At 56.2% G+C, this 23,072-nt stretch overlaps 1 protein-coding gene across 3 annotated transcripts; it reads right to left on the minus strand.

Annotated features, from left to right (window-relative positions):
- Positions 1-1,093: 1,093 nt before the first annotated feature.
- Positions 1,094-23,056, minus strand: SMPD4 (sphingomyelin phosphodiesterase 4). Of its 3 annotated transcripts, XM_057492380.1 has the most exons (20): positions 22,894-23,056; positions 19,838-19,921; positions 18,391-18,477; positions 17,444-17,586; positions 17,223-17,298; positions 15,936-16,044; positions 15,789-15,841; positions 15,160-15,311; positions 14,229-14,361; positions 12,004-12,075; positions 8,943-9,029; positions 6,469-6,614; positions 5,937-6,027; positions 5,276-5,376; positions 4,654-4,817; positions 3,996-4,201; positions 3,434-3,667; positions 3,047-3,178; positions 2,735-2,863; positions 1,094-2,610 (listed from the first exon to the last, which is right to left on the minus strand). In XM_057492380.1, exons 1-20 carry the CDS (start codon positions 22,966-22,968, stop codon positions 2,281-2,283), a joined length of 2,604 nt encoding a protein of 867 aa, XP_057348363.1. In that variant the 5' UTR covers positions 22,969-23,056; the 3' UTR covers positions 1,094-2,280. The 3 variants fall into 3 exon arrangements, with proteins under 3 accessions (XP_057348363.1, XP_057348364.1, XP_057348365.1); XM_057492381.1 differs by lacking the exon at positions 19,838-19,921; XM_057492382.1 differs by lacking the exon at positions 8,943-9,029.
- Between the last annotated feature and the right edge of the window lie 16 nt (positions 23,057-23,072).

Genomic DNA, 23,072 nt, shown 5'->3' on the forward strand with positions numbered 1-23,072 from the left:
CATCCCTCCTAATACTGCTTTCAGTTTACTTATCAATAACCTATAATCTACACCCACTCTGCCCCTGCACCTAGGCATGGGCCATGGAGCACTGCTGCCCTTCCCCTGGCTGTCACCTCCCAGGTCCCCAACCAGTGGAACCCTGTCTCCTCCTTGACCTTACCATCCTTAAGTGTTCTTTATGAATTCTGGACACTGCACCCCAAAGTCTCAGGGCAGTGGGTGGCCCTCCCTGCTCCCTAAGGCCCCAGCACAGTAGGGCGCACACAGTAGGTGGTGTTGAGTTCATGGACATATGAGGTAAATGGAGCAGAGCATTTTTGCTTATTAGGATATTGGACAATGATTTCAGGTGGAGAAAAAGAACAGGAGAGAAATGTGGACAAGGGTGGTGTATGCAGAGAAGTGAGGCCGTGGGGGGCTGGAGGGTCAAGGAGGACATCCCATCCTTGACGGCAGGGGTGGACTATCGAGAAGCAATGAGGTGCACTGGGGAATGGTGCCACTAAAAGCTGACCCTAGGCCATCGCCTCACATCCCTCCTCTTGAATGGGCCTGGTAACAAAAGTCAGACCTGTTAATGTTGAACATACAGAAATGATACCTTATTTACATCAAATTTGACAAAAGCAACTGTCCTTCCCGGGGAAAGGGGGACATTTCACACTCAGCCCAGCCAGACTGCTGCAGGCAAGACACATACAGGGCTGCTGAGTGCACAGTTCAGTTCCCAGATCCATACTCAATCCTCTGAGCATTCCAGAAGCCACAGAAAATGCACGTTCCAGAACTATCAGATTTTCTTATTGAGGCCAACCTTGATCTACTGAGCAAAATTCCCACGGCTTAGACCCAGCTTGGGGCCTGTGCTGGCTAAGGCCCACTCCGGGCCTGGTTCTTCAGCTCCTGCAGGCCTGCCCTCTCCTACCACGGCCACTTCAGTGATTACATCTGCCTCATCTGTTGCTGATGTAATGGGTCCACCATCCCCCTGGGTGAGGGCAACAGGATGCCCACCAGGCTCTGTGGGCCCCGGGCGGCTGGGGGACTAACACGTGACTGCCCTGGAGGCTGAGCCCAGGCACCAGCAGACTCAGGAATAAAAACAGGTTTATTCAGGTCCATGGTCATGACAAATTTGGTTTGATTTTTGGTTGTAGGCCCCAAAATGCCATTATTCCAAGTTCACATCAAAATACAAAAAGCCCAGCATTTAGTTTGCAAACTTAAGGAAAAAAAAAGACAAAGGCCTGGTTTGAAAATCACCATTGAGGCCTTATTTTCTCCAGTGCATCATCTGTATGGCGGAGGGCACTCAAGCCCCCTGGGGATGATTATTGATGGTAAACGTGTAATTGTCATGTAGTCTGAATGTTTAGGTATTATCAAAAGGTTACTGTGTTTACTGTGTCTTTGAGCACTTGACTTTATTGAAGATGAAACAATGCTTTGACCATCTTTGGCTACAGAGCAGAAGCTGGTGGGATCCGACTCCAGTGCCTCTGCCAGGTCCCCGGTGCCCAGGGAGACGCGATTCTGTTCTGGATAGGGGGTGATGCTGGGCCACCACTGAGCAGCGTGCTCAATGGCCTGGGACAGAAAGGAGCTGAGGTGGCAGACTGTCTCCCAAGCACCTGTGCTCCTAAAGGACCTTTTCTCCTCAAAAGAGGAATTGTGCAACCCAGCCTCAGAATTGCTGGGAGAACACAAAGGCCTGTCACTGCCAAACGTGATGGCAAAATTTAGCTTTAAAATTAGGAATCAGAGGACCATCATCCGGTTTTCTCAGGAATCTCTTCTAGGGTCATGGATTCTTCTCTGGGGCCAAAGGCTGAGCTACGTCCCAGTGGCACCCGGGGAGGGAAGACTCATGCCACACTGACCTCAAGGGAGGTAAGGGCAGAGGCCAAGGGGCCCCCAGCGGAGACACCACCTCCTGAGCTCTGCATGGCTGAATCCTAAGGTGGTGAAAGCGAACGGCCTCGAGGGCCATCTCAAGGCAGAGCCTCGGGCCGAGGGGAGGAAAGAGGACTAGGCAGCCAAGATCCGGGTCACCCCCTGAGGTTCACAGGCCCACTGACACCATTCCTTCCTTACGAAGCCCGGACCACACACCCTTCTGGTTTCAGATTCTCTTGCAGATGGTTCCAAGGCTGCAGGAAAATGACCCCTAGTAGCTTTAAGGTGGCTGGGCTCAGGTTCAGAGGTGTCCTCCCCGGTGCAAGGGAGTGGCCGTGTGGCCAGCCTGCCGGCCTGCCTGGAAACAACACCAACCCACAGTCAGAGCTGGTGCAGCTTGGCCCGCTCAGTCAGCAGTGTCATGGCCACGGCGTAGAGGAGGTAGCCCAGCGTGAGGACCAAGGCGCAGGGCAAGGGCCCGACACAGAAGAGAGAGGCAACAAAGAAGGCCAGCAGCAGTGACAGCAGCATCCGGTAGCTGCCCAGGAAGCGCAGGCTGAGCCTGGGGCCCTGGGCACAGCTGGCCGCCCGCCCCCGCCCCACAGGACTCAGCAGGTGCCTGTCTGCCAGCCCAGGATCCATGAGGTGGTAGCGACAGAAGCTGCCAAGAAAGTCGGCCCGGGAACACAGGTCTGCCATCTGGCCTGCAAACTAGAGCAGAGACAGAGGCACAGGGAATGGGTGCGGGCAGGGGCTGCACTCTCCAGCCAGCCCTCCCTGAGGTGGGCGGGAGGAATGGCGCGTGGGGGTGGGCACGGCCCTCCCGCCCGCTCACCCTGCGGTTGATGGCAGAGGACAGCCGGAAGAGCACACGGACCAGGCTGGCGTTCTCATAGCTGCGGACGGGCTGCAGCTCCGAGTCTCCCTGGTACTTGATATCAAACCTTCGCAGCCCGTTGATGATCTAGAAGCATCAGCAGAGATGAGCCCCAGTGAGACCTGGGCCACGGGGCAGCCCACAGATACCCCTTTGAAAACAACTCTGAGGAGCCATCTGCTCATGGGGACGATGGGGAGACGGAGACCAGCAGGCAGGACCAGTAGCCACGCTGCCTGGAAAGCCAGAGCCCTGGAACGTGGGCCTCACCTGGTAGCGGCCCAGGGGCGTGAGGATAAGGCCGTCCTCCCCAACAGTGCAGTCTGGGAGCAGTTTCTTTCCGCTCTCATCCCGGGCCGTCCCCGAGGCAAGCGTGAGCTGGGCAAGCTGGGCCTCACTGAGCTGTCAGGAAGAAACATGTCTGAGGCAGCAGTAGCTGCCTCCTGCCACCTGCTTTCAAGTTCAAGGCGAAAGGAAGGGCCAGCGAGGGGACCCGAAGATGGCCCTGAAGGTAGGGGCCCCCATCTCCCACAGGACGGGCTCCGGGTCACGTGCGGGGGGAACCGCGCCGGGTGTCAGTGTGGGGCTGGTACCGGGCTGGGAAGGGGGGCCGGGGCCGCGGGACGGAGCCCTGGGGGGGCGGCAGACAGCCCGTACTCGGAACACACGACACAGGTACTCCAGGGCCTTCTCCAGGTACTCGTCAGTCTTGCGGACGCTGTCCTGCCCCATGTCATCTAGGTCGTTGCCTGGGTAGGAGCTGTTTGTGTCTGTGGAGTGGAAGCCGAGCCATGACAGAAAGGGGCGGCCAGCTGAGCTCTCTCCGCACTGGTCAGAGATGGACTTGGCGGTCTGCTTAGCCTGTGTGATGAGCTGAGCCAGACGCAAGACCTGCCGGGGAGACGGGCAGGCGAGCCAGCTCAGGCGGGGCTGCCTCCGGCACCCAGCTGCCAACGGGCCAGGTGGGCACGGCTTCCACACATGGGGGCTATTCTGAGACTAGGACACACATATTCCAGGTGAGAAAAATGCCCAACAAACACTGCCTTTGTCATCAGAAAAAAATAAGACTTCACTGAAAAAACAAGGCAGGGGGTACAGCAGCATCTACTTGGCCCCAGCCGTCCTCCTTTCTCCTCCGAATGGGCGGGCCGTCCCCAGGCCCAGTCCCTCGAGGGTCAGGACAGCCCTGTGGCCGGCAAAGGCACGGCCCACTCACCAGCGTCCGGACCTCGGGCCCAAACATCGGGGTGTACTTGCAGTCCTGGCCCTCCAGGCTGTAGGCGTGGCTCTTCACCTTGAGGGAGGCGTCAGTGACGGCCGGCGGCCATGGGGACAGGAAGCTGCCGGTGAGCGTGGGGGCCGCGAGGAGCCGGTGCTGGCGGTGCGGGATGACAAGCTCCGGCTCCAGGAACAGATGCTCCCCTGGAAGGCGGGGCACGCGTCTGGCCTGGCAGTCACTGCCCGGGCACCGCTGGCTCTCCCAGGGGCTGCTGGCAGGCCGCGGGGGCCCGACTCCGAGCGACCCTGGAGCCCTGCGAGTGTCAGCAGGAAGGCCGACACTTGTAAATGAAGCCAGAAAAGCTAAAGCCAACCAAGGCGGCTAAGACAGAAGCGTGTCAGGGAGCCAGAGTGCCTCGCGCTGTCTCTACCGAGAGCCACCAGGACACGCGGTTCAGAGCCGCACCTCCCCTTCCTCTGGGCGCAGCCTCAGCCCCGGCCCGGCGCGCCGCACCGCACCGCAGGGAGGGCAAGACGCGGCCAGGCTCAGGCCCTCACCTGCCGCTGTGCGTCAGGAGCCCCACACCACTTTGCCAGGCCACCCACCAGCCCACGCGGCACACAGAGGGTCTGCGGTCCCCCAGCCCAGGGCTCACCTTTCTGGATCATCTCAGCCAGGTTGGGCTGGGCGAAGACTTTGGCCACTCGGAACACCATAAGTGCATTTTTGGGGCTGACCAGGTCGGTGCGGAGAGCGCGGCTCAGGAAGCCCACGAAGAGCTTGGTGTACATCAGCAGGTTCTCCTGCACGAAGGGCGCCCTGGGGACCAGGCAGTGCGTCAGGGGCAGACATCCCGCTGGAGGCAGGGCTACCCGGGTCCACAGCTGCACTGCAGCCCGGCTCTTCCTTGGGTTCCAGACTCCCCAGCCATGGCCTCCCAGCGGCTGAGAGGCCAGGAGTGGCAGGGGAAGCGGGACAGACGGTGAGACCCTGACCCCCTGCGATGACGGAGGCCTCCGAGGCAGAGGGTGGCCTGGGCACCAGAGGGGTGCGTCGGGGAGGTGGTCAAGGAGAGGAAGTTGCCAGGAGATGAGGGGAGCTGATGGCAGTCGCTATGCCGAGAGCTGGTGAGGAAGGGTGGCAGGTCCAGGTGGGGCTGAGCGCAAACGTACATCGGGTGAGACCATCAGCAAAGGGATGGGAGAAAGAGGGACACCAGCTGCCTCTGTGGGCAGTCAGCCCCCAGGCCCCTCAGGGGAGCAGGGTGTGGGGCTCACCACCTCTCTGAAGCGCATCTGGCCTGGCAGTCACTGCTCTGAGCCTGCTTCTCAGGCGCGTACCTCCAGGGCTGCAGGTAGCTCAGCCACATTTCCAGGACCTGGCGGGACACATGTGCCCTGAGGGCCTGACGCTGGCACACTGGTGGGCTGTTGGCTGGGGCTCTGGGACAACTCCTTGGGTGGCCTGGAGCCTGGCTGCCAGGAGGCAGCTCAGGTGAGTGGGGCCCATCCCTAGCTGACACTTTGGCTCTGCCAGGGAGGGTCCCCACCGGGTTCTGGCCTCTTCCCACGTCCCCACTTTCCCAGAGGACACAGGAGGGACTCAGTGCAGGCCTGGGATGCTTCAACCTCACTCCAGCCCTTCAGGGGCTTGGGACACCAAGCGTGAAACCCTTAGCCGAAAGGGCTGCGTGCTGCTCAGGGAGGCCGGGACCTGTTCGGTGCGGGGGCTGGGGTCACAATCAGGGCAGGCAGAGCACCTCCCGCCCCAGGCCTGGCTTTGGGAGCTCAGATACACGGCACAATGGGACCTGCCAGGGTCTCTCTGCCAAGTCTCTGTGATGACAGCCGGTTCCCTCCCTCATCTGTCCCTCGGGACATCCCTCAACAGGACACACAGGGGACAAAGGCACAGAGGGCAGAAGGGGCTGACACTCACGGCTCTGAATGACGCGTCCAGGGGCCAGTGGCCGAAGCAGTGCTGCAGGAAGAGGTAGAGCTTCTGCTGGACAAACCTCGGGACAGCGGCCCTGCAGGGGGAGGGTCATCTCATGGGGGCCCAGTGCCTCCCGTTTGCAAAGCTGCTCTGCCAGGGTGAGTGCTGGGCATACCCTGGGAGTAAGGCGTCCTATTTCTAGCTCTGTTTTTCAGAGGAGAAAACCAAGGTTCAGAGAGGTTAGAGAACATCCCAAGGACACACAGCACACATGTGGGCAATCCAGGGTGGCTCCTGTGCCCACCTCTGCTTGGTTCACAAAAATCACCTGCCCTGCCAGCAAAGGCACCTAGAAGTGAGACCACTGCCCCAGCCCTTCTCCTGACTAGACGGCAGTGGGGAGAGGGAGGGCACAGCACACCCACCCCGTAAACCCTGGAGAAAGGACTGTGGGCCACACATGTGCGAGAAGGACGGGGGGGGGGGGGGGGGGGGCAGGCCAGGAGGCAGGGGCCGCCTGCAGCCCCACACCTACCGTTTAAATTCCTCCAGGGGGCTGGCAGCATGGGAGTGGGCGGAGGGGGAGACCTGCTCAGGCTTCAGGCTGTTGGAAAAGGCGTGCAGGTGCTTCAGTAGCAGGCGCACCACCAGCACGTGCTCCTCCGTGGGTGTGAACGCCTCCTGAGGGGGAGGGCGGCCCGGTCAGTCTGGGAGGGGCTCCCGGGACGGCCCGACCACGCCCCACCCAGGCTCGCAGCCCCCACCTGTGCTGGGCGCGGGCAGAGGGTACTCGCGCTCTGGGTCTGAGCCCCACTAAGAGAGGGAGGCCTGCGCGGGTGTGCGGATGGTCTGCCAACAGACAGACCTTCCAGGCGCCTCCCTGCACTTCTCAAGCCCCTTTCTGCACCCTCTGCAGGTGACTTGGGTCCCCCACTTCCTGACCAGCCAGGGGATGAGGAGCAGGGGCAGGAGCAGGCCAGGCGCCCACCCAGACCTGGACTCAGGGTCCCGTCTGTCCTCCCGGTCCCACCCGGGCTTGTGAGGACAGTTCGCTGAGGCCCACGGCTTCTTTCAGGCGGGACCCAGTCCCTCCTCCTGCCACAGGCCCACCCTTTCACCTCATGGACATGGCTGGCTGGGGGCTCAGTCCAGGCTGGCCCTTCCCCTGTTGCTAGTGGACCTATGAACACACAACCCCCCCAAAAAAACCACCTTCAATTGTGGGGGCCATGCTTCAGATTCACAAAGTCCATGTAGGATCTCTGAGACCCAGACCTGGGAGGAAAGCCTGTTTGCTGGCTGTCCAGCGGTGGGTGCAGGGTGGAGTCCCGAGTGGGATCACTGCCTGCCAGCTGCTGGTCTACAGCATCCAGACCGACATGCCCCAGTCCCCACACACTCTTCAGCCCACTGGCGCCCCTCCAGGTGTGATGGAGGGGATCTGGGGGCCTAACCCAAACCGAGCCACGTGGAGGCCAGTGCAGGCCGTGCCGCCCGGTGCACCCCGGGACATGGCAGACCTCTCCTGTATGCCAGGCTCCAGCCCCGGCCACCCAGCTCTCCCTGGCACAGAAATGCCTCCACAGGCCCAGGCCACACATCCGAGTTAACTCTGTATTTTTTAGCCTTGATGGATTTGCATCATTTTGAAGAAAAAAGCTTTAGATTATTTTAATCCTAATAGAAGATTAGAAGGGCATCCATGCCAGGTTGGAACTCCCTCCTGAGAGCCTTCCCCCTTGGCACCCCAGGCCCCTAGTCCTGGCTCCCTCAGAGGAGGGCCCCACCCCCCATGAACACTCCCCTCCAACCCCACTGGGACCCTCGGGCCATTTTCCTGCTGCATTTGTCAAGCCAAAGTTCTTTTGTAACAACTCCCCACCTTCCTGAGCCAAGTCCCTCCAGGAGCCTCCACTACAGCTGCATGCGGCCGCCTCCACCGACAGGCCCCTTAGAGGCACCTTCCCAAGGCCCAGGGGGATTGTGCCTCAGGGGCTCTGCCCACGCCCCCACCCCACCCCAGGCTCTTGGCCCTCTGCTGTGGAGGTGTACGGAGCCAGATACTTCTCCAGATACTTGCTCAGTCAAGTGAGACCCTCCCCAACAGAGGCTGGGTGGCACCCACTTTTGCACTTGGCCAACCCACGCTGCCCTCTGGACACTTCCCCACTTCCTGAAGCTGTTGCTTCTGAGCAGGAACCTCGCAGCACTCGCCACCCCATCCCAGCAAAACATGACTTCTCTTGTGCTCAAGTTCAAGTTCAACCTGTGCTCCCTTGAGGGTGAACTGGACAGACACTCCTGGCCTCGTCTCATGAATCAGTGACCTGCCAGACTCCATCAGCCCTGAAACACCCCACAGGTCTGAAGTCCACTCTGCTGACCTCAAATTGGTCCACACACACTGGTCATTTCTGCCTAAGCAGACCACAATGTCTAAGCAGTCACCACGTGCTCTCATTACCTCTGGGGGAGTCCATGAGTTCACAGGAGGCCAAGCCCCCACCTGCTCAAGGCCTGACAGCCTCTCCAGGCTGGAGGGCCAAGCCCCGTGCTCTCCCCACGGCTCTTCCTCACACACAGGCCCCAGGTTGGCACAACTGCGCCACCCACAGCCCTTGGGTCTCCTCCTCCTCAGTTCTTGAGTAGCAGGCCTACTATGCGGGGTGAGCAGGGCCTCTGCAAAAGCCACACTATTTCACTTCCTTGAACCAAGGCTAAGCACGGAACCCTCCAACACCCCAGAACTTGCTGGGGACTCAGCCAGACAGGGTCATGGAGCCACTCTCCCTACCACATCTAGTCTGCAAAGCAGGGGGCTGTGCTGTGCTGAAGGCCGACCCCTGCCACTCCCACCCGCCGCCACGCCAGCCTTGCTCTGCTGAACACGGCCTCTGGGTCACCCTGCTGGCTTCCGGCCGGACCCTGGCTTTACCACGGCACTGACATGTGTTCCGTGGGGCACCACGGGGCAGGGGTGAGACGGAACAAAACGAGAGCAGCCAGTACTTGGTAGGCGTGCAGGGCCTGGAGGCTGGGTTGGGCGGGGCTGTGGAGGGCGCTGGAGACACTGAGTCGGTAGTGCAGAACCTCCAGCTGAGACGACAAAACGGAAACCGAGAGAAGAGGCAGGAGAGGTGGGGGCGCAGGGCAGGGCAGGTGGGGGGCGCAGGGCAGGAGATAGGGCGAGGGGGAGACAAAGCAAAAAGAGAAGGAGCCCAGAAGTAAGGAGGGGAAACAGAAAACAAACAAAAATAAAAGCAATCAGTGACAATCCAGTCTCAGCCCAGCAGCCGCAGGCCAGCGAGACGCCGCCCGGAGGCCCCGCCCCCGCCCTCCCGCCGCCCTCCCGGCGATCCCGCTCCTGCCCTTCGGCCCCCGCAGATGCCTGACTCCCCGGCCCTCAGCGCCCCGGCCCCGCCCCTCCGTGGGCAGCCCGAGCCAGGCCCCCTGAGGTGCTCCTCCACCTGCGGGTGGGAGGGACGCTGGGCCTCCCACGGTCGCCTGGGCAGCCCCCTCCGCGTCCCTGGGGCCTGCAGGCCTCCCCAGCTCCCGACGTCGGCCTGACTCTCTTTCCTTCCATAGAGTCCCCCTCTCCCCAGCCCTGCTGCAGCCCACCAGGGGCCTAGGTCCTCACTGGGACGCACTGCCGGCCACCAAGGCCCTGAAGGCCCCGAGACTCAGTAGAGAGGGGCCAGTTCCGGACAGAGGCCTCTCTGCCCAAGAAAGAAAAATAAGTCATTTACTGGACTTCCTGGGTTGTCCCGAGGAGAAGTTTACCAAATCGATACATGATGTGATTGATTCCTGGGTCTCACATCCGGTCAGTGCGCCCTCCTGAGTGGCTGGCTCTCTCTGCGCCGGAGCTCGTTCCCCAAAGCAGCCCAGGCTCCGCCCACGGGGCCTGCCACCCTCCGCACCCCCGATTCCAGGAATCGTTACCAGGGGCGCAGACACTCCGGGGTTCTCTCAAGCACCTGGGAAGACCAGCCTCTCCTACCTCCCCGAGGCCTCCCCACTCTCCAGACACACAGGGCCTCTCGGCAGTCCCACGATCCCCGAGCATCTGCCCACAGCCACACCCACTGGAGGCAGCTGGAACCCTGAGGCCGGGGCGCCTAGCCACTGGGATGGCAGCTAAGCCGGCTTGCTATCTGGCTGCCACTGCAGGACTCTCTGCCCTGCTTCCCGGAAGCGTCAAGGCCTGCTGAAGCCACCCCCGTCGGGCAAGTGCAGCCCAGAGCTTGCCCAGCACACATCCTGCTGCTCCGGGTCCATGCCCCAAGCCCGAGCACCGTGCTTCACAAAGGAGAGGACAGAGCACACCATGCGCCAGATGCACAGAGCAGGGGTGGGAAGGAGCAGGGCAACCAGGCATCAGCCCACTGCAGCCTTCCTCTGGGCCGGCCCTGGGCTCTGCGGAGCTCAGGGAGGAATCCCCCACTGGGAACACAGGGCAGGCCCCACCACAGCCTGTGGCGTGCACTGTCCTTTCGGCCCACTGGCCCCTCCAGAAGCCCACTCAGCAAGCCGGAAGCTGGGGTAGAGTGGAAGCCTGCACTCCACAGATGGGCATGAGCTCCATTCCCAGCCCAGCCGCAAACCCACTTCCTGCATCCCTCAAATTAGGAAATAGCCACCTAGGGCTGTGCTGGGACTGGCGAGGATTTCCACACGGCACAGTGCCAGCTGGAATGATTGATAAAGGGCCTCTGCAGCTCTTTTCCATCTCCCACACACCCAGTTGTCCGCCTCAAGAGGAGGCAAAGCACAGAACCTCACTAGGTGCTTGGTGGGGACTTCCCAGCCACCCCCTAGGCAGTCACTCTGAGCAGCTCACACCGGTCAGGCTGGTGAGGTCAGGCCAAGAGGAAGCGAACGAGGAAAAAGGGAAACCATCCTCCCTGGCAGAGACAGCCCACGGCCCCTTCCCTGCGTGGACACAGAATCCTCACAGAGGGCCTTCTTGGTGGGCAGATCCGATGCCACAAATGAACAAGAACATGCTTCCTACGGCTCAGAAGACAGGATGCTCAGAAGGAAGGCAGAGCAGCAAGGTGGCATCTCCAAGGCCAAGCCACATGCACCGGGCTGAGCAAGCCTCCCAGAACCCCATGCACTGGTCAGAAGCATGCACAACTTGGCTCTGGAAGCAGGGAAGGCAGTGCAGCTGCTATGTGGCACGAGAGGCCTGGGACGGAGCTTTGGAGCACTGCGCACTTTAAGACAGCAGTGGAGGGGGCAGCACCCGGTGTCCACGCGGCAGAGCGCAAGGCTGCAGACCCAGTTGCCGGGAGCAGAACCACTGCTTTCCCAAGTCACACAGGGAGACTGACAGGCCACCCTTCTCGACTGTAACCCAAGTCTTAATTCTTACGGGAGCCCTCCGGGACTCTGCCAGGCAACTGCAGTCAGTCATAGGCCAGCACTGGCCTCCGCAGGGCCCGGGGGCCCGGTTCGAGCTGTGTCACACAGCATGAATCTAAGCGCCCACCCTGCCTTTTACTGACTGAATAGAGCTGTTTTACCTCGACAGTTCAAGCGGACCTGGCAGCAATGGCCCAGGAGGGCTCCAGGGCCTCGGCTGCCTCTGCACCTTTGCAAATGAGAACTGCCCAGATAGGGACGTGGGGAAAAGGCCAGGAAGAGGAGACAGGCCAGCACACACAGGAGGGTGTCAGACCCCACCCAGCGCAGAGCTGCCTGCCAGCGCTCTGCAGGAGGCGGAGACCAGTGTGGGCACCAAGGTGGGTGGGGTCTGTCAGATGCCACCTCAGTGGCAAAGCAGGGGGTGCTGTGACAGTGGAGGGGACAGACCTACGCGGGACTCCCAGCAGCAGCTCCCCTGCTGCTGGGGGCGGTGCTCTGGAAGGAGGACCCCAGAGACTGCACGAACCCACCACGGAGCACCACCTACCCCTGGGCAGCACCTCTTTCAGAGGCAGGAGGGCAGGGTTCCGCTCCCCACCATCCAGCCCTTGAAAACTGAGGTCAAGGACAAGAGGGAGCAGGTTGAGCAGGCACGCCAGGGCCAGAGCAGGAGAAGGGAGGAAAAACTGAAGCAACATACCTTGGCGTGAGGGGACTGCATTTTTTGGTACATCTCCAAGGAATAATGATGAAGCCACATTTCAACAAAAACCTGCAAAAGAGCATTATCTAGTCAAACAATTTTTGACCAGAGCACGAAAACCATTCATCAGGAAAAGGGCAGTCTTTTGCAACAACCGGTGCTGGAAAATATCCACGTGCAAGTAAATGAAACTGGGCCCTTACCTGACACCATAAACAAAAATAACTCAAAATGGACCAAGACCTAAATGTAAGAGTTAAAACTATAAAACTCTTAGAAGAAACCCTGCGGAGAAAACTTCATGACATGGAGTTTGGCAGGAATCCCTTGGGTGTGACTCCAGAAGCACAGGCAACAGAAGAAAAAGTAGATAAACTGGACTTCACAAAAATTAAAGACTTTTGTGCATCAAAGGACACTATCAAAGAGTGAAAAGGCAGCCCACTGAATGGGGAAGATGCATGCGAATCACACATCTGATAAGGGATTGAGATCAAGAATGTAAGGAGAACTCCTAAAATCCCACAATAAAAACCAAACAACTCCATTCAAAAACAGGCAAAGGACTTGAACAGATGTTTCTCTAAAGATACATAAATGGCCGATGAGGACACGAAAAGATGTTCCACATCACTAATCATTATGCAAATGCAAATCAAAACTACCTATCAAAAATGAGATACCACCCTACATCCATTAAGATGGCTACAATGGAAAAAAAACAGAAAACAACATGTTGGAGAGGTTGTACACTGCTGGTAAAATGTAAAATAATGTAGCCCCTATGGAAAACAGTATGGTGGTTCCTGAACAAGCCAAGAGTTACCATGCGACCCAGCAATTCCACTTCTGGATATACACCCAAAAGAATAGAAATCAGGGTCTCAGAGATACAGAGATACTTGTACACCCATGTTCATACCAACACTACTCACAATAGTTAAAACGTGGAAGTAACCCAAGAGAAATGTGGCCCATCTACACAATGGGATATGACCCAGTCTTAAAAAGAAATGAAATTCTGCACTTTCATCCACAATGTGGATGAACCTTGGGGACATTATCTATGCTCAGTGAAACAAGTCAGCCATAAGAAGAAAAATACAGCACGATCCCACTTGTATAGCTACCTGGAGTCATCACATTCACAGAAACAGGAAGCAGAATGGTGAGTGCCAGGCGGTGCGAAGAGGGAAATGGGGAACTGCTTAATGGGGACAGGGTCTTGGTTTCACAAGACAACAAAGTTCTGGAGATCCGTTACATAGCAATATGAATATACTCAACACTACTGAACCGTGCAATTGGAAATGGTTAAGATGGTAAAATGTTATACATAGTTTGCCATTACCCAAAAAAAGCTGATTTGAATTAAAAGGGGAGAAAGGGCATTAATTAGCGTTTTGGCCCGGAAAACAACCCTGAAGTTCTGCCCAGAAGCCTGTGTGTTGGTCCCCTGCCCTCCGCGCGGGCTGGCGCAGGCTGAGCACCTGCATTAGCTGTGAGCCACCTGAAGGACGAGCACCCTCTGTGCCCAGGGACGATGGCCACAGCTGTCTGCCCTTCTGTGCTGCTTCAACAACCACGTGGAGGGGCCTCTAAAAACATCTTCTCCACATGCCTGGCTGTCGACAGGTGAAGCTGGTGGCTACCAACAAGTCAGCCCCAGATCCAGGGTCAGAACCAGCTGAATCTCCACGGTGAGCTCAGGAGAGAGCAGCCTAAGCCTGTGTGATACGTGGGGCCTGCCCGAAGGCAGACGAGGGGCCCTGCCACCCCCATCGGGACCCTCTGACATGAAAGGGCCTGAGGCTGCCTGCCAAGCAAGGTGAAGCCTTTGCAAGCCCTCTCCACTCGGCGTCAGAAAAACGCTCCTGGGCAGGGTTTAGTGTCCGCCCAATGGTGGTGACAGGAAACCTTGCCAACAACATGGGAGAAGGTCAGAGAGGCAGGGGTAGGGACCCACTGGAAACTGGGCATCACCACGAGAAAAGCAGAACTTCCCAGGCCTGGAAGTCCTGGGATGAAAAGCACTGCCGCTGACAGACAGGTCGGGCAGGCAGGCGAGTCTCTCCCGTCTCTCTCTCTAAAGGTCACAGCAGAAAAACACGAATTTAGAACCACCCCTGGCTGGGGCAGTGTCTAGGCCCCTATCCCAGGAGGGGGAAGTGGGCTGAGCAGTTTACCTGAAGTGGAAGATGAGTGGAAGTCCCTGAGCTCACCTGGAGCAGGGTCTCCGACCTCCAGATCTCATGGGAGGCGGGGTCTGCGTTCACAGACGTCTGATGGGAGACGTGTCGCTTCAGGAGACTTGTGTGGGGGAGGCCGTAGGAGGCGAAGGGCATGGCTGGGGTCCTGAGGGAGACAGAGACGGGCCTTCATTCGGGGAGCCTGCTGGTATAACCAGGGGCAACCTGGACACCAAAATCAGCGAGAGGAGTGACGATTAAAGCTACTGAATCACAGTGACCCCCAAGTCCATACTTGATATACACAAATGAATGAACAGGTTAGAAGAGTTTCCTTACCACAGAGAGCCTACTAATAACTGTTAAGAGTAATGAAATTAGAAAAATCACCATTTGGCAAACAGCCTACTAAATACTGACCTGGCTGAGAATCAAGAGATGCCAGGCTAGCACTGGCTGGTGGTAACTACGGTTTGGGGCATCTCCCCACTAAACTGCCCTTGTTAATTCATTTAGGCATAGTACTCATTGAGGTTCACAGAAGGAAAACCTGGCCGACACCCCTCTGCCCAGTGTGCTGACGGCGCCTGCCCATGGATGGCAGGCCACTGCAGCAGTGCCCCAGCCAACGATGCCCAGCCAGTGCCTGTCCCCGAGGAGACACCAGGGAACACAGGCGAGGACACTATGCACACAGCCAGGCTGTGCACTTCAGAGTTATCAAAGTCAGCAAAGGTAAGGAAAGACTGAGGGGCAGGTCCAGGTTGAAGGGGACTAGGGACACAACCGCAGGTGGTGAAAGTGGGAGGGCCCTGGACAAAGAATCCAGGCACCACTGTCCTCATGAGCAATGCTCACTGACCAGGCCACTCCCTCATGGAAGGGCCAGGCCTTCACGGCTCGCTGCAAGATGGGCCACCTCGGGCACTAGCCAAGAGGGAGCCAGGGCAGTGGGGAGCCTTACCGGGGAGCTGGTGAGGGGCTGGGCACTCCTGGGCTGGAGGCGAGTGGGGGCAGCACACTGCCTTCTGTGGGCAGGAACCATGACAGGTACCTGTCCACCAAGATGAAATAGGCACAGTCTGAAGTTCGGACGTGGAGGGCCCCTGGGAGCGGCTGGAAACCGAACTCGCATTAGTGTGTGGCTCTGGCGATCGCAGGGCTCAACTCACAAAGCACCAAAGCCCTGGACGGGGGCCATATCCCAGGGGCCTGTGCCCAGCACCCTCAGTGGCTCCAGGAAAGAAGTCCCCACTACAGAGAGCCTGCCTAGACCCCTCCGTCCTGCCCAGCATGCGAACCCCCTGGGAAGCCCCCACCCAGCCCCGACACCCAGCAGGCACCCTCTGTGGGAAGCCCCTGTGACCACCCCTCAGGGTGCCCAGGGCACCCCCACATCGCCTGACAGGTCTTCCCACGTCTGCCATCCGAAGCGAGGGTGGCCCAAAGGGCAAAGGCAGGACGGGGAAAGAGAGGAGGCGAAAGGAGGCAGGGAGGGCAAAGGACCACTGGGACGCAAGACAGTCCCGAGCTCTGGCCACCTCTTCACAGGGCTTTGGGGAGACAAACTGATCAGGGGCACCCCTTCTGTACCTTTTGAATGATGAGGCTCAAAGCGAAGAAGAACATGTAATACTCAAACGGATCTGATGGCAGCATCAGGGGGCAAACAGGCAGGCTTGGTGGGCGGCCCCCAGCTTCCCAGCCCGCAGCCCCCACCCACGGGCTGACAAAGGATACTGAGGGCTAGGTTCAGGCCGAGGCCTCCGGCTGGGGGGAACTGGACCTTGTTGTGGTACAGAGGGCTGTCGGGGAGCACGCACTCCTGGATGGACGCCTTCACAGGGCCCTGCAGAGACAGGGAGGGGGCCTGAGGGCAGGATCCGGCAGGGCGGCCCTTTGGGAAGGCTGCTGGGGAGACCTGCCCACGGCCCTGCCCGTGCGAGCACGCTGTCCTCTGCATCGGCGCTAGAGCAGAAGGGCCTTGGCTTAGGGTCTCATATCATCCTCATGAAGACCTGAAAATAGCAAGGGCAGCAGCCGGGCACATTTCTGAGCCCAGCCAAGCGTCTGATGAATCCCATCTTCTTTGCTTCTCATACACCAGGCAAGTCACCCCTTCTTCCTCTTGCAGGACTGGCCACTGGTCCCAAGGCCCTGCCCGCCCCCAGCAGGAACGAACCAGGCAGCGCATGCCTTCCCGCTGCAGAGCTGGGAACAAGCTTTAAAAAACGTCACCATTGATGCAAATTAAAACCACATGATGTATCACCTCACACCAGTTAGAAAGGCCAGTATCCAAAAGACAAGAACAAATGCTGGCAGGACTGCAGAAAAATAGGAGCCCTCTTGGTGGGACTGCAAATTGGTGCAACCATTGTGGAAAGCAGTATGGAGGTTCTTCAAAAACTAAAAATAGAAATACCATTTGACCCAGTAATTCTACTCCAAGGAATTTACCCAAAGAAAACAAAATCCGTGAATCAAAAAGATGTATGCACCCTTATGCTTATCACTGCCCTGTTTGCAACAGCCAACATATGGAAGCAACCTAAGTGTCCATCAGTAGATGAATGGATAAAGAAGATGTGGTACATATACACAGTGGAATATTATTCAGCCATAAGAAAACAGATCCTACCATTTGCAACAACATAGATGGAGCTGGAGGGTATTATGCTCAGTGAAGTAAGCCAAGTGGAAAAAGACAAATACAGTATGATTTCACTTATTTGTGGAATATAAAAACAAAGCAAAACAGAAGGAACAAAACAGAAGTAGACTTATGGACACTGAGTGGTCACCAAGGGGAGGGGAGTGGGCGCAGCAGGAGGAGGGGGCTGTTGAACCACTGTGATGTACATTTGATAAAATTTTTTAAATAAGTCACCACTGAAGTTCTACTTGTGATGCCTCCTGGGCCCAACCAGACTCCAGGGCATTCCCCTGCCCAGTCACAGCCCCCCAGACCTGCCCACCCACACCACCGCAGCCACTGGGCAGTTCTCCCCACCGCGGCTTACTCACAGGCAGGGAGGAGACAGGAAAGTCAAACTTATAGTCTTCAGCTTGAAGCTTATAAACCAACTTCATCATTGGGCCACTGAACATGAAATTAAACAACAAAAAAAGAGCAAATGAACTGCAAACCACCTTGCTTTGTTTCTTAACTTTGAGAAACACAGTGATTTAAAAATGGGATCACCAGGAGGAAACACTCAGCCCCTCTAGGGGACAAACCCACCTACCCAGGGTCTAGAAATTCCACAGCAATGCTGTACTCCACGGGGCTCATGCGTCCCTGTAAGCAGCGGAGATTCCAGCCAACAAGGACACCATCCAGGCTGCCGAAAATGCTCTCTACCAGCCAGGGGAAGATGGCATGCAGCTCCTGAAATGACGCACAGTGGGGCCTCAGGCGGGTTCACTGAGCACGGTGTCTGCTGCTGGGCCCTGTGCACAGGGGCCTCCCACCCAGCTCTGGTCCGGCACCACGACCCACCCACCTCCCTCACTGGCCTGGAGCTCTGAGGACGTCACCCCCAGGTTCAGAGATGCCCAGGAAACCTGGCACGGCAGGACCCACAGGAGGGGCAGCTTTAGATTCTTCCACCAGGCTTTATATCGGGGGCAGTTCAAGAAATCAGCCTGGGCTGAAGAAGCTTTCACAAACATGTCGAAACTTCTGATCTGAAGAGAGCTTTACCCAAAACAAGCAGCAATGTTCCTTCTTTGCAGTGAGCCCAAGACGATGACTTCCTGTCATTGGGTGTTAACTCTGTTCTTTCTCCAGGTTGGCTTCCCAGGCTTGCTTACACTTTCTATCTGACAGTTTTGGGTAGGACTTAAATATGTATTCTCAGTTTTCTCACACCTCTGTTGGGGTGGCTGTTCCTACGCATTGTGGGACGGTTGCCAGCATGCCTCTGCCCGCATGATGCCAGTAGCACCTTCCCCCATGTGACCATCAAGTAAGTCCCCTGACACTGCCAGACGTCCAGTGCAGGACAGAAGTGCCTGGGGTCAGGAACCCTTGGTCTACACTTCACTTATTTTTATATGTCCGTAAATGTGATAGTCACAGTTCTGGGCCAGGCCTCCGTAGGGCAGTGCTCAGAGGTGGGAAGCAGGGGCTCTAATAATGCTTTTCCAGGAGTATGAGACTTGCCCCAAAGAGACGCTAGCAGAGCTCTACCTTTGCGGGGAAGTCCTCAATGACTTTAACCAGGTCTTGGCACTGCTGTGCAAAGGGCTTATGTATAGAGTCAGCTTTCAGGGTAGCCTAGGAGACAGAAAAAACCAAAAACACAATTAGCATATTCACTGTGAAGCTTTTCCTGATATTCAGGCTCGTATCAAAACAGAAATGGAAGTGATGGGTCGGAGTCAGTCAGACGCACACCACTTGCTTGGTTCCCTTGCTACTACACTAGCAATTCTCAGGCTTCTTCCCAGGTCCCTGTCAGGTGTCCCCAGTTACCGTACAGCACTGCCCGGTCTCAGAACAAAACTGATTTCTGTCCTATCCATAAGCAGGGGGTTAGCCCTGCAGCCAGAAGAGGACCCTTCGTGTGCAGGGCACCCCTCACAGACACAGGGTACTCACCAAGTGTGCACTCATGGACTGGAAATTTCCCACGTGACTGACCACCCGTGATGACCCCACTGTGGCCGTCAGTGAGAACGCCCAACAGACGGCCACGATGGCAGAAGCCCTCGGAACCAAGCTCGCCATGCAGCAGACAAGCCACCTGGATTCACCGCCTCATGAACGAGGCAGGCAGAAAACTACAGACAGCTCCAGCCGAGTGTCAACACCAGTCACAAAGGCCATGGAGAGGCCAGAAAACCCCCAGGACAAGGACAAAGGAAACCTACCCAGTTCGTGGCGGGGAAAAGCACTTGTATATCCCAACTACATGAAGAGGCTCCTGTGCAAAGGGATCAGGGGCAGGAGGAAATGCCAGAATTTTAACAAAGGAGGCTTTGTCCAAGGATATCTAAGGCCTTGTCCACCCCCAAATGAGAGTGGAGCCCCAGTCAGAGGTACAGACCTGGGCTGTTCAGGCCGGGGCACAGATCCGTTGGCTTGAGCAGGTGCACCAAGGAAGAATGTCCTTCCAAACAAATGTTTACAAAAAGCATCTTCTGGGAACTGAAATTAGGCATCCTCACCACCAGCCGCTGCCTCATGTATCTGGCCTCTCAGTGTCATGGTTAATACTTAGAGGGCACGCCCAGGTGAACCCGCACAGCAGGGTCCCTCCAGTGTTCACCAATGACAGTTATGATTATTAGAATGCCTCACTGTTTGTGTAAGATTTGCAGGACTTGAATATTCTGATGTACATCCTTTTCACTTGCTCCTCCCCATACCTTGGTTAGTAGTGAAAATGGCGTTTGACCCAATCCATCTTGTAGATGAGAAAACCAGGGCTCTGAAGTTGAGCAAACCTGAGGCCTTGCACCAAAAGCAGGCAGAGTCAAGCCTCAGACTCTACCCCCTAGGCTAGTGTTATTTGCAGCACATGCCCTCCAAAAACCTCCACCGGAGTTCGTCAAGTCAGTGGGAAGGACTCCCAGGGCCCCTCAGCTACAGAACCTTCATCACGCCGACACTCGTGCAGGCAACGGGTATTTACCAGGAGAAAGCTGGGCTGCTGCAGGTGAGGGAACGCCATGGCAGCCTCCCGCAGAAAGTTGAAAACGGCCACCTTAGGAAACCACTATGAGGAAACAAAGACAGAACCTCAGCACCTGCCATACAACAGAACGCTGTGTCGTTTCACAGTGCCAGGACACCATGTGACCCAACACGCACTGTGCGCCAGGTCTCAGGTCTTCTAGAAATGCCATTTTCATTTATCCATGGTGGCCAGCCTCAAAGCCAAGTGTGTGGTGGTGAATCCTCAGTAATGCTTGTGTAAACACGCGCTATGTGCCAGGCCTGGTTCTAAAGGTTTTCCATACATTTCCTCATTTAATCTTCAGTGGTAGGCAGAATGTTGAAGATAGCCTTCCAGTATTCCTGTCTCTGGTTGTTCAATCAAACACTCATCTAGGTTCTGCTGGGAAGGGATTGTGCAGATACGAATAAAGCCTCAAGTCAGTGGACCATATGATATAGGGCAGTACCGGCTGTCAGCCAGCAAAAAAATGGGAGACCTCAGTTCTACAACTCCAAGGAATTGGATTCTGCAAGAAACCTAAATAAGCTTGGAAGGAGAGTCTTCCTGGGAGACTCTAGATAACAGCAAAGCTGAGTAACACCTTGATTTCAGTCTTGTGATATCCTGAGCAGAGAATCCAGCCAAGTCTGCCTGCACTTCTGACTCTGAAAATGTGAGATAATAAATGGGTGTGATTTTAAGCTGCTAAGTTTGTTAAGAACGAATAGAATACCATCACAACCACCTTATGAGGTCAGTGCCAGTGAGGAGATGGAGGCAGAGAGGAGGCAAATCACTTGCCCTCCCCTAGCTGGTAAATGGCATAACCAAGACCCTAACACAGGCATCCCTCATTCTATTATGCTTTGCTTTACTGAACTTCCCAAGGACGTTTGTTTGGTTTTTTTACAAATTGGAGGTTTGTGGCAACCCTGTGCCAAGCAAGTCTATTGGTGTCATTTTTCCAACATCATTTGCTCACTTCGTGTCTGTCATACTTTGGTAATTCTCACAATATTTCAAACTTTTTCACTGTTACTCTATTGGAACTGCTGCATCTCATTTTAAAACTTTAATGGACGAGGAGTTGCTTCTTACAGATGAGCAAAGAAGGCGGTTTCCTGAGATGGAATCTTCTCCTGGTGAAGATGCTATGAAGACTTGAAGTGACAAGAAAGGGTTTAGAATATGACAAACTTAGTTGATAAAGGGGTGGCAGGTATCAGAGAATTTACTCCAGTTTTGAAAGAAGTTCTGCTGTGGTAAAATACTACAGAGAAATGATTCTTGAAAAGAAAAGTCAATCAACAGGGGGCAAATTTCGTTGTCTTATTTTAAGGAATTGCCCCAGCCACCCCAACCTCAGGAACGACCATCCTGAACTATCAGCAGCCGTCAACATGGAGGCGAGACCCTCTACTAGCAAAAAAAGATTGCTACTTGCTAAAAGCCCAATGATGATTAGCATGTCCCAGCAATATAGTTTTAAAATTATGTACATTTTTTTAGACATAATGCTATTGCACAGTTTAGATTACAGTGTAACATAACTTATATGTACTCAGAAACCAAAAACTCATTAGATTCACTTTATTGCCATATTCACTTTACTGCAGTGGTCTGGAACTGAATCTGTGATACCCCAAAGGTCTGCCTGTACATAGACCCCCTCACAGATCTCACATAGAGACAAACGGGTAAATCTCTGTATTACCTGTGCTCTGTGACAGTAAATGAAGGGAGAGAATGAGCAACCTCACCCAAGGGAGCCTCTGAACAAGCCATCCAGGTATCAGGAGCAGCCTTCCAGATTCTTACCTCGCTGCCCACCCAGGTCAGAAACAAAATATCCTGACTTGGACTGAACAGATGGGCTAATGATGGGTTAAATGATGGGCTAGTAATGGGCTAATGATCACTTTCCTGGCACAGCTCTGCCCACAGAACGGGTAAGGATGTTGAGTTGGCAACTGGCAGTGTATGTGGATGGAAAGATTGGGTGCAAGGATGCCATGTAGGCAGTTGGGGGGTTGAGAAGAGACACACATCTCTGCCACCTGGCAATAGGAATACTTCCCAAGTTTTTTCGATTCTTAACTAAATAGCTATCAATTTCAGTTTTAAAGAAGACTTAAAACACCTCAGTCCTGAACCAAGTAGCCAAGTGAACACTGTGCATGACTCTAAAATGATCAAAGCAGCATAAAATCGTGGACTGTTTGCAACGGCACAGCTTTAGAGATGATGAAGTGAAAGCACCTCCTTGCCCAGAGAAAGCCTGCATATACAGTGGCTAAAAGAATGAGGCCCAGAGGCTCCAAACCAGCCGTCCTCTCAAGAGAGGAGGGCAGTGTCTCTTACACGCTCTGTTCTCTGACCCTGCCATCTCCTTCATCGCATACTGTGCACCAAGCATTCACCACTTCACATCCACTTTCTGCAGGAGCTGCTTCGGACCTCGTTTTGGGGTTTCTTCTGAGAGCAAAAGCTCTCAGTCAACACCAGTCATGCCAAGCAGATGACGCTACCACCAGGGCTCCCTCAGGCTGTGATCTGAAAAGCACAGCGTGCTCCCGTTTGTTGTTTACAACTGTCCTGTGAAATGAGCATCGAGATCCCTATATTACACATGAGGAACCTGGGGCTCAGAAAAGTCAGCCCACGCGGGCAGGAAGGGTAAGATCCGACCGGTACCGGCACCCCGGCTCTTACAACCCCATTTCTGCTGAGCCCAAGGCACAACTTTAACTCGAGGCTCTCCTGCCTCTAACTCCTTCAACGGATGTTAGCCGAGCACCCACCGGGAGCAGGTGTGCGAGACGCGTGGAAAGGCGGCATGAGGGCATAGCCCAGGAAGAAGGCATGAAGTATCAGGCGGGTCCTCGGTTTTCCCGCCTGCCCTGCCCGGCCCGGGCCTGGACAGAGGCGCCGAGGCCTGGGGCTAGTGTAGGAACGGATACGGCTTCAGCGTAGGTTCGGAGCGGCCGCGGGGACTCGAGAGCGTCCCGCGCGCGGCTCCCGTCACTCACCTGTGAGATCCATTGCATAGCCAGCCTGAGAGATGGAAGCCGCCATTCGGATATCGGGCGCCGAAGTGTCGTCATCAAGCTGCGCGCGGACCACGCCCCCTATCTTGGCGGGAAACGCTCCGGTACCTCGGAGGCAGGGTGCGGAGGTCCCTATCTCAAAGGTGCGTGCGGAAAGCGAA

Source organism: Manis pentadactyla, chromosome 14 (genome assembly GCF_030020395.1).
Source record: "Manis pentadactyla isolate mManPen7 chromosome 14, mManPen7.hap1, whole genome shotgun sequence".
In the NCBI taxonomy this organism is placed as follows: domain Eukaryota; kingdom Metazoa; phylum Chordata; class Mammalia; order Pholidota; family Manidae; genus Manis; species Manis pentadactyla.

Bases quoted from the DNA above. Each gene is read 5' to 3' on its own strand.
- SMPD4 (XM_057492380.1), bottom strand. From the start codon at position 22,968: ATGACGACACTTCGGCGCCCGATATCCGAATGGCGGCTTCCATCTCTC. The intron at 16,045-17,222 runs GTGAGTAAGCCG...CTGTCTCTGCAG, and splicing joins TTCCTGTCTCCTCCCTGCCT to GGCCCTGTGAAGGCGTCCAT. The intron at 4,818-5,275 runs GTGAGCCCCACA...CCTGGTCCCCAG, and splicing joins AGATGCGCTTCAGAGAGGTG to GGCGCCCTTCGTGCAGGAGA.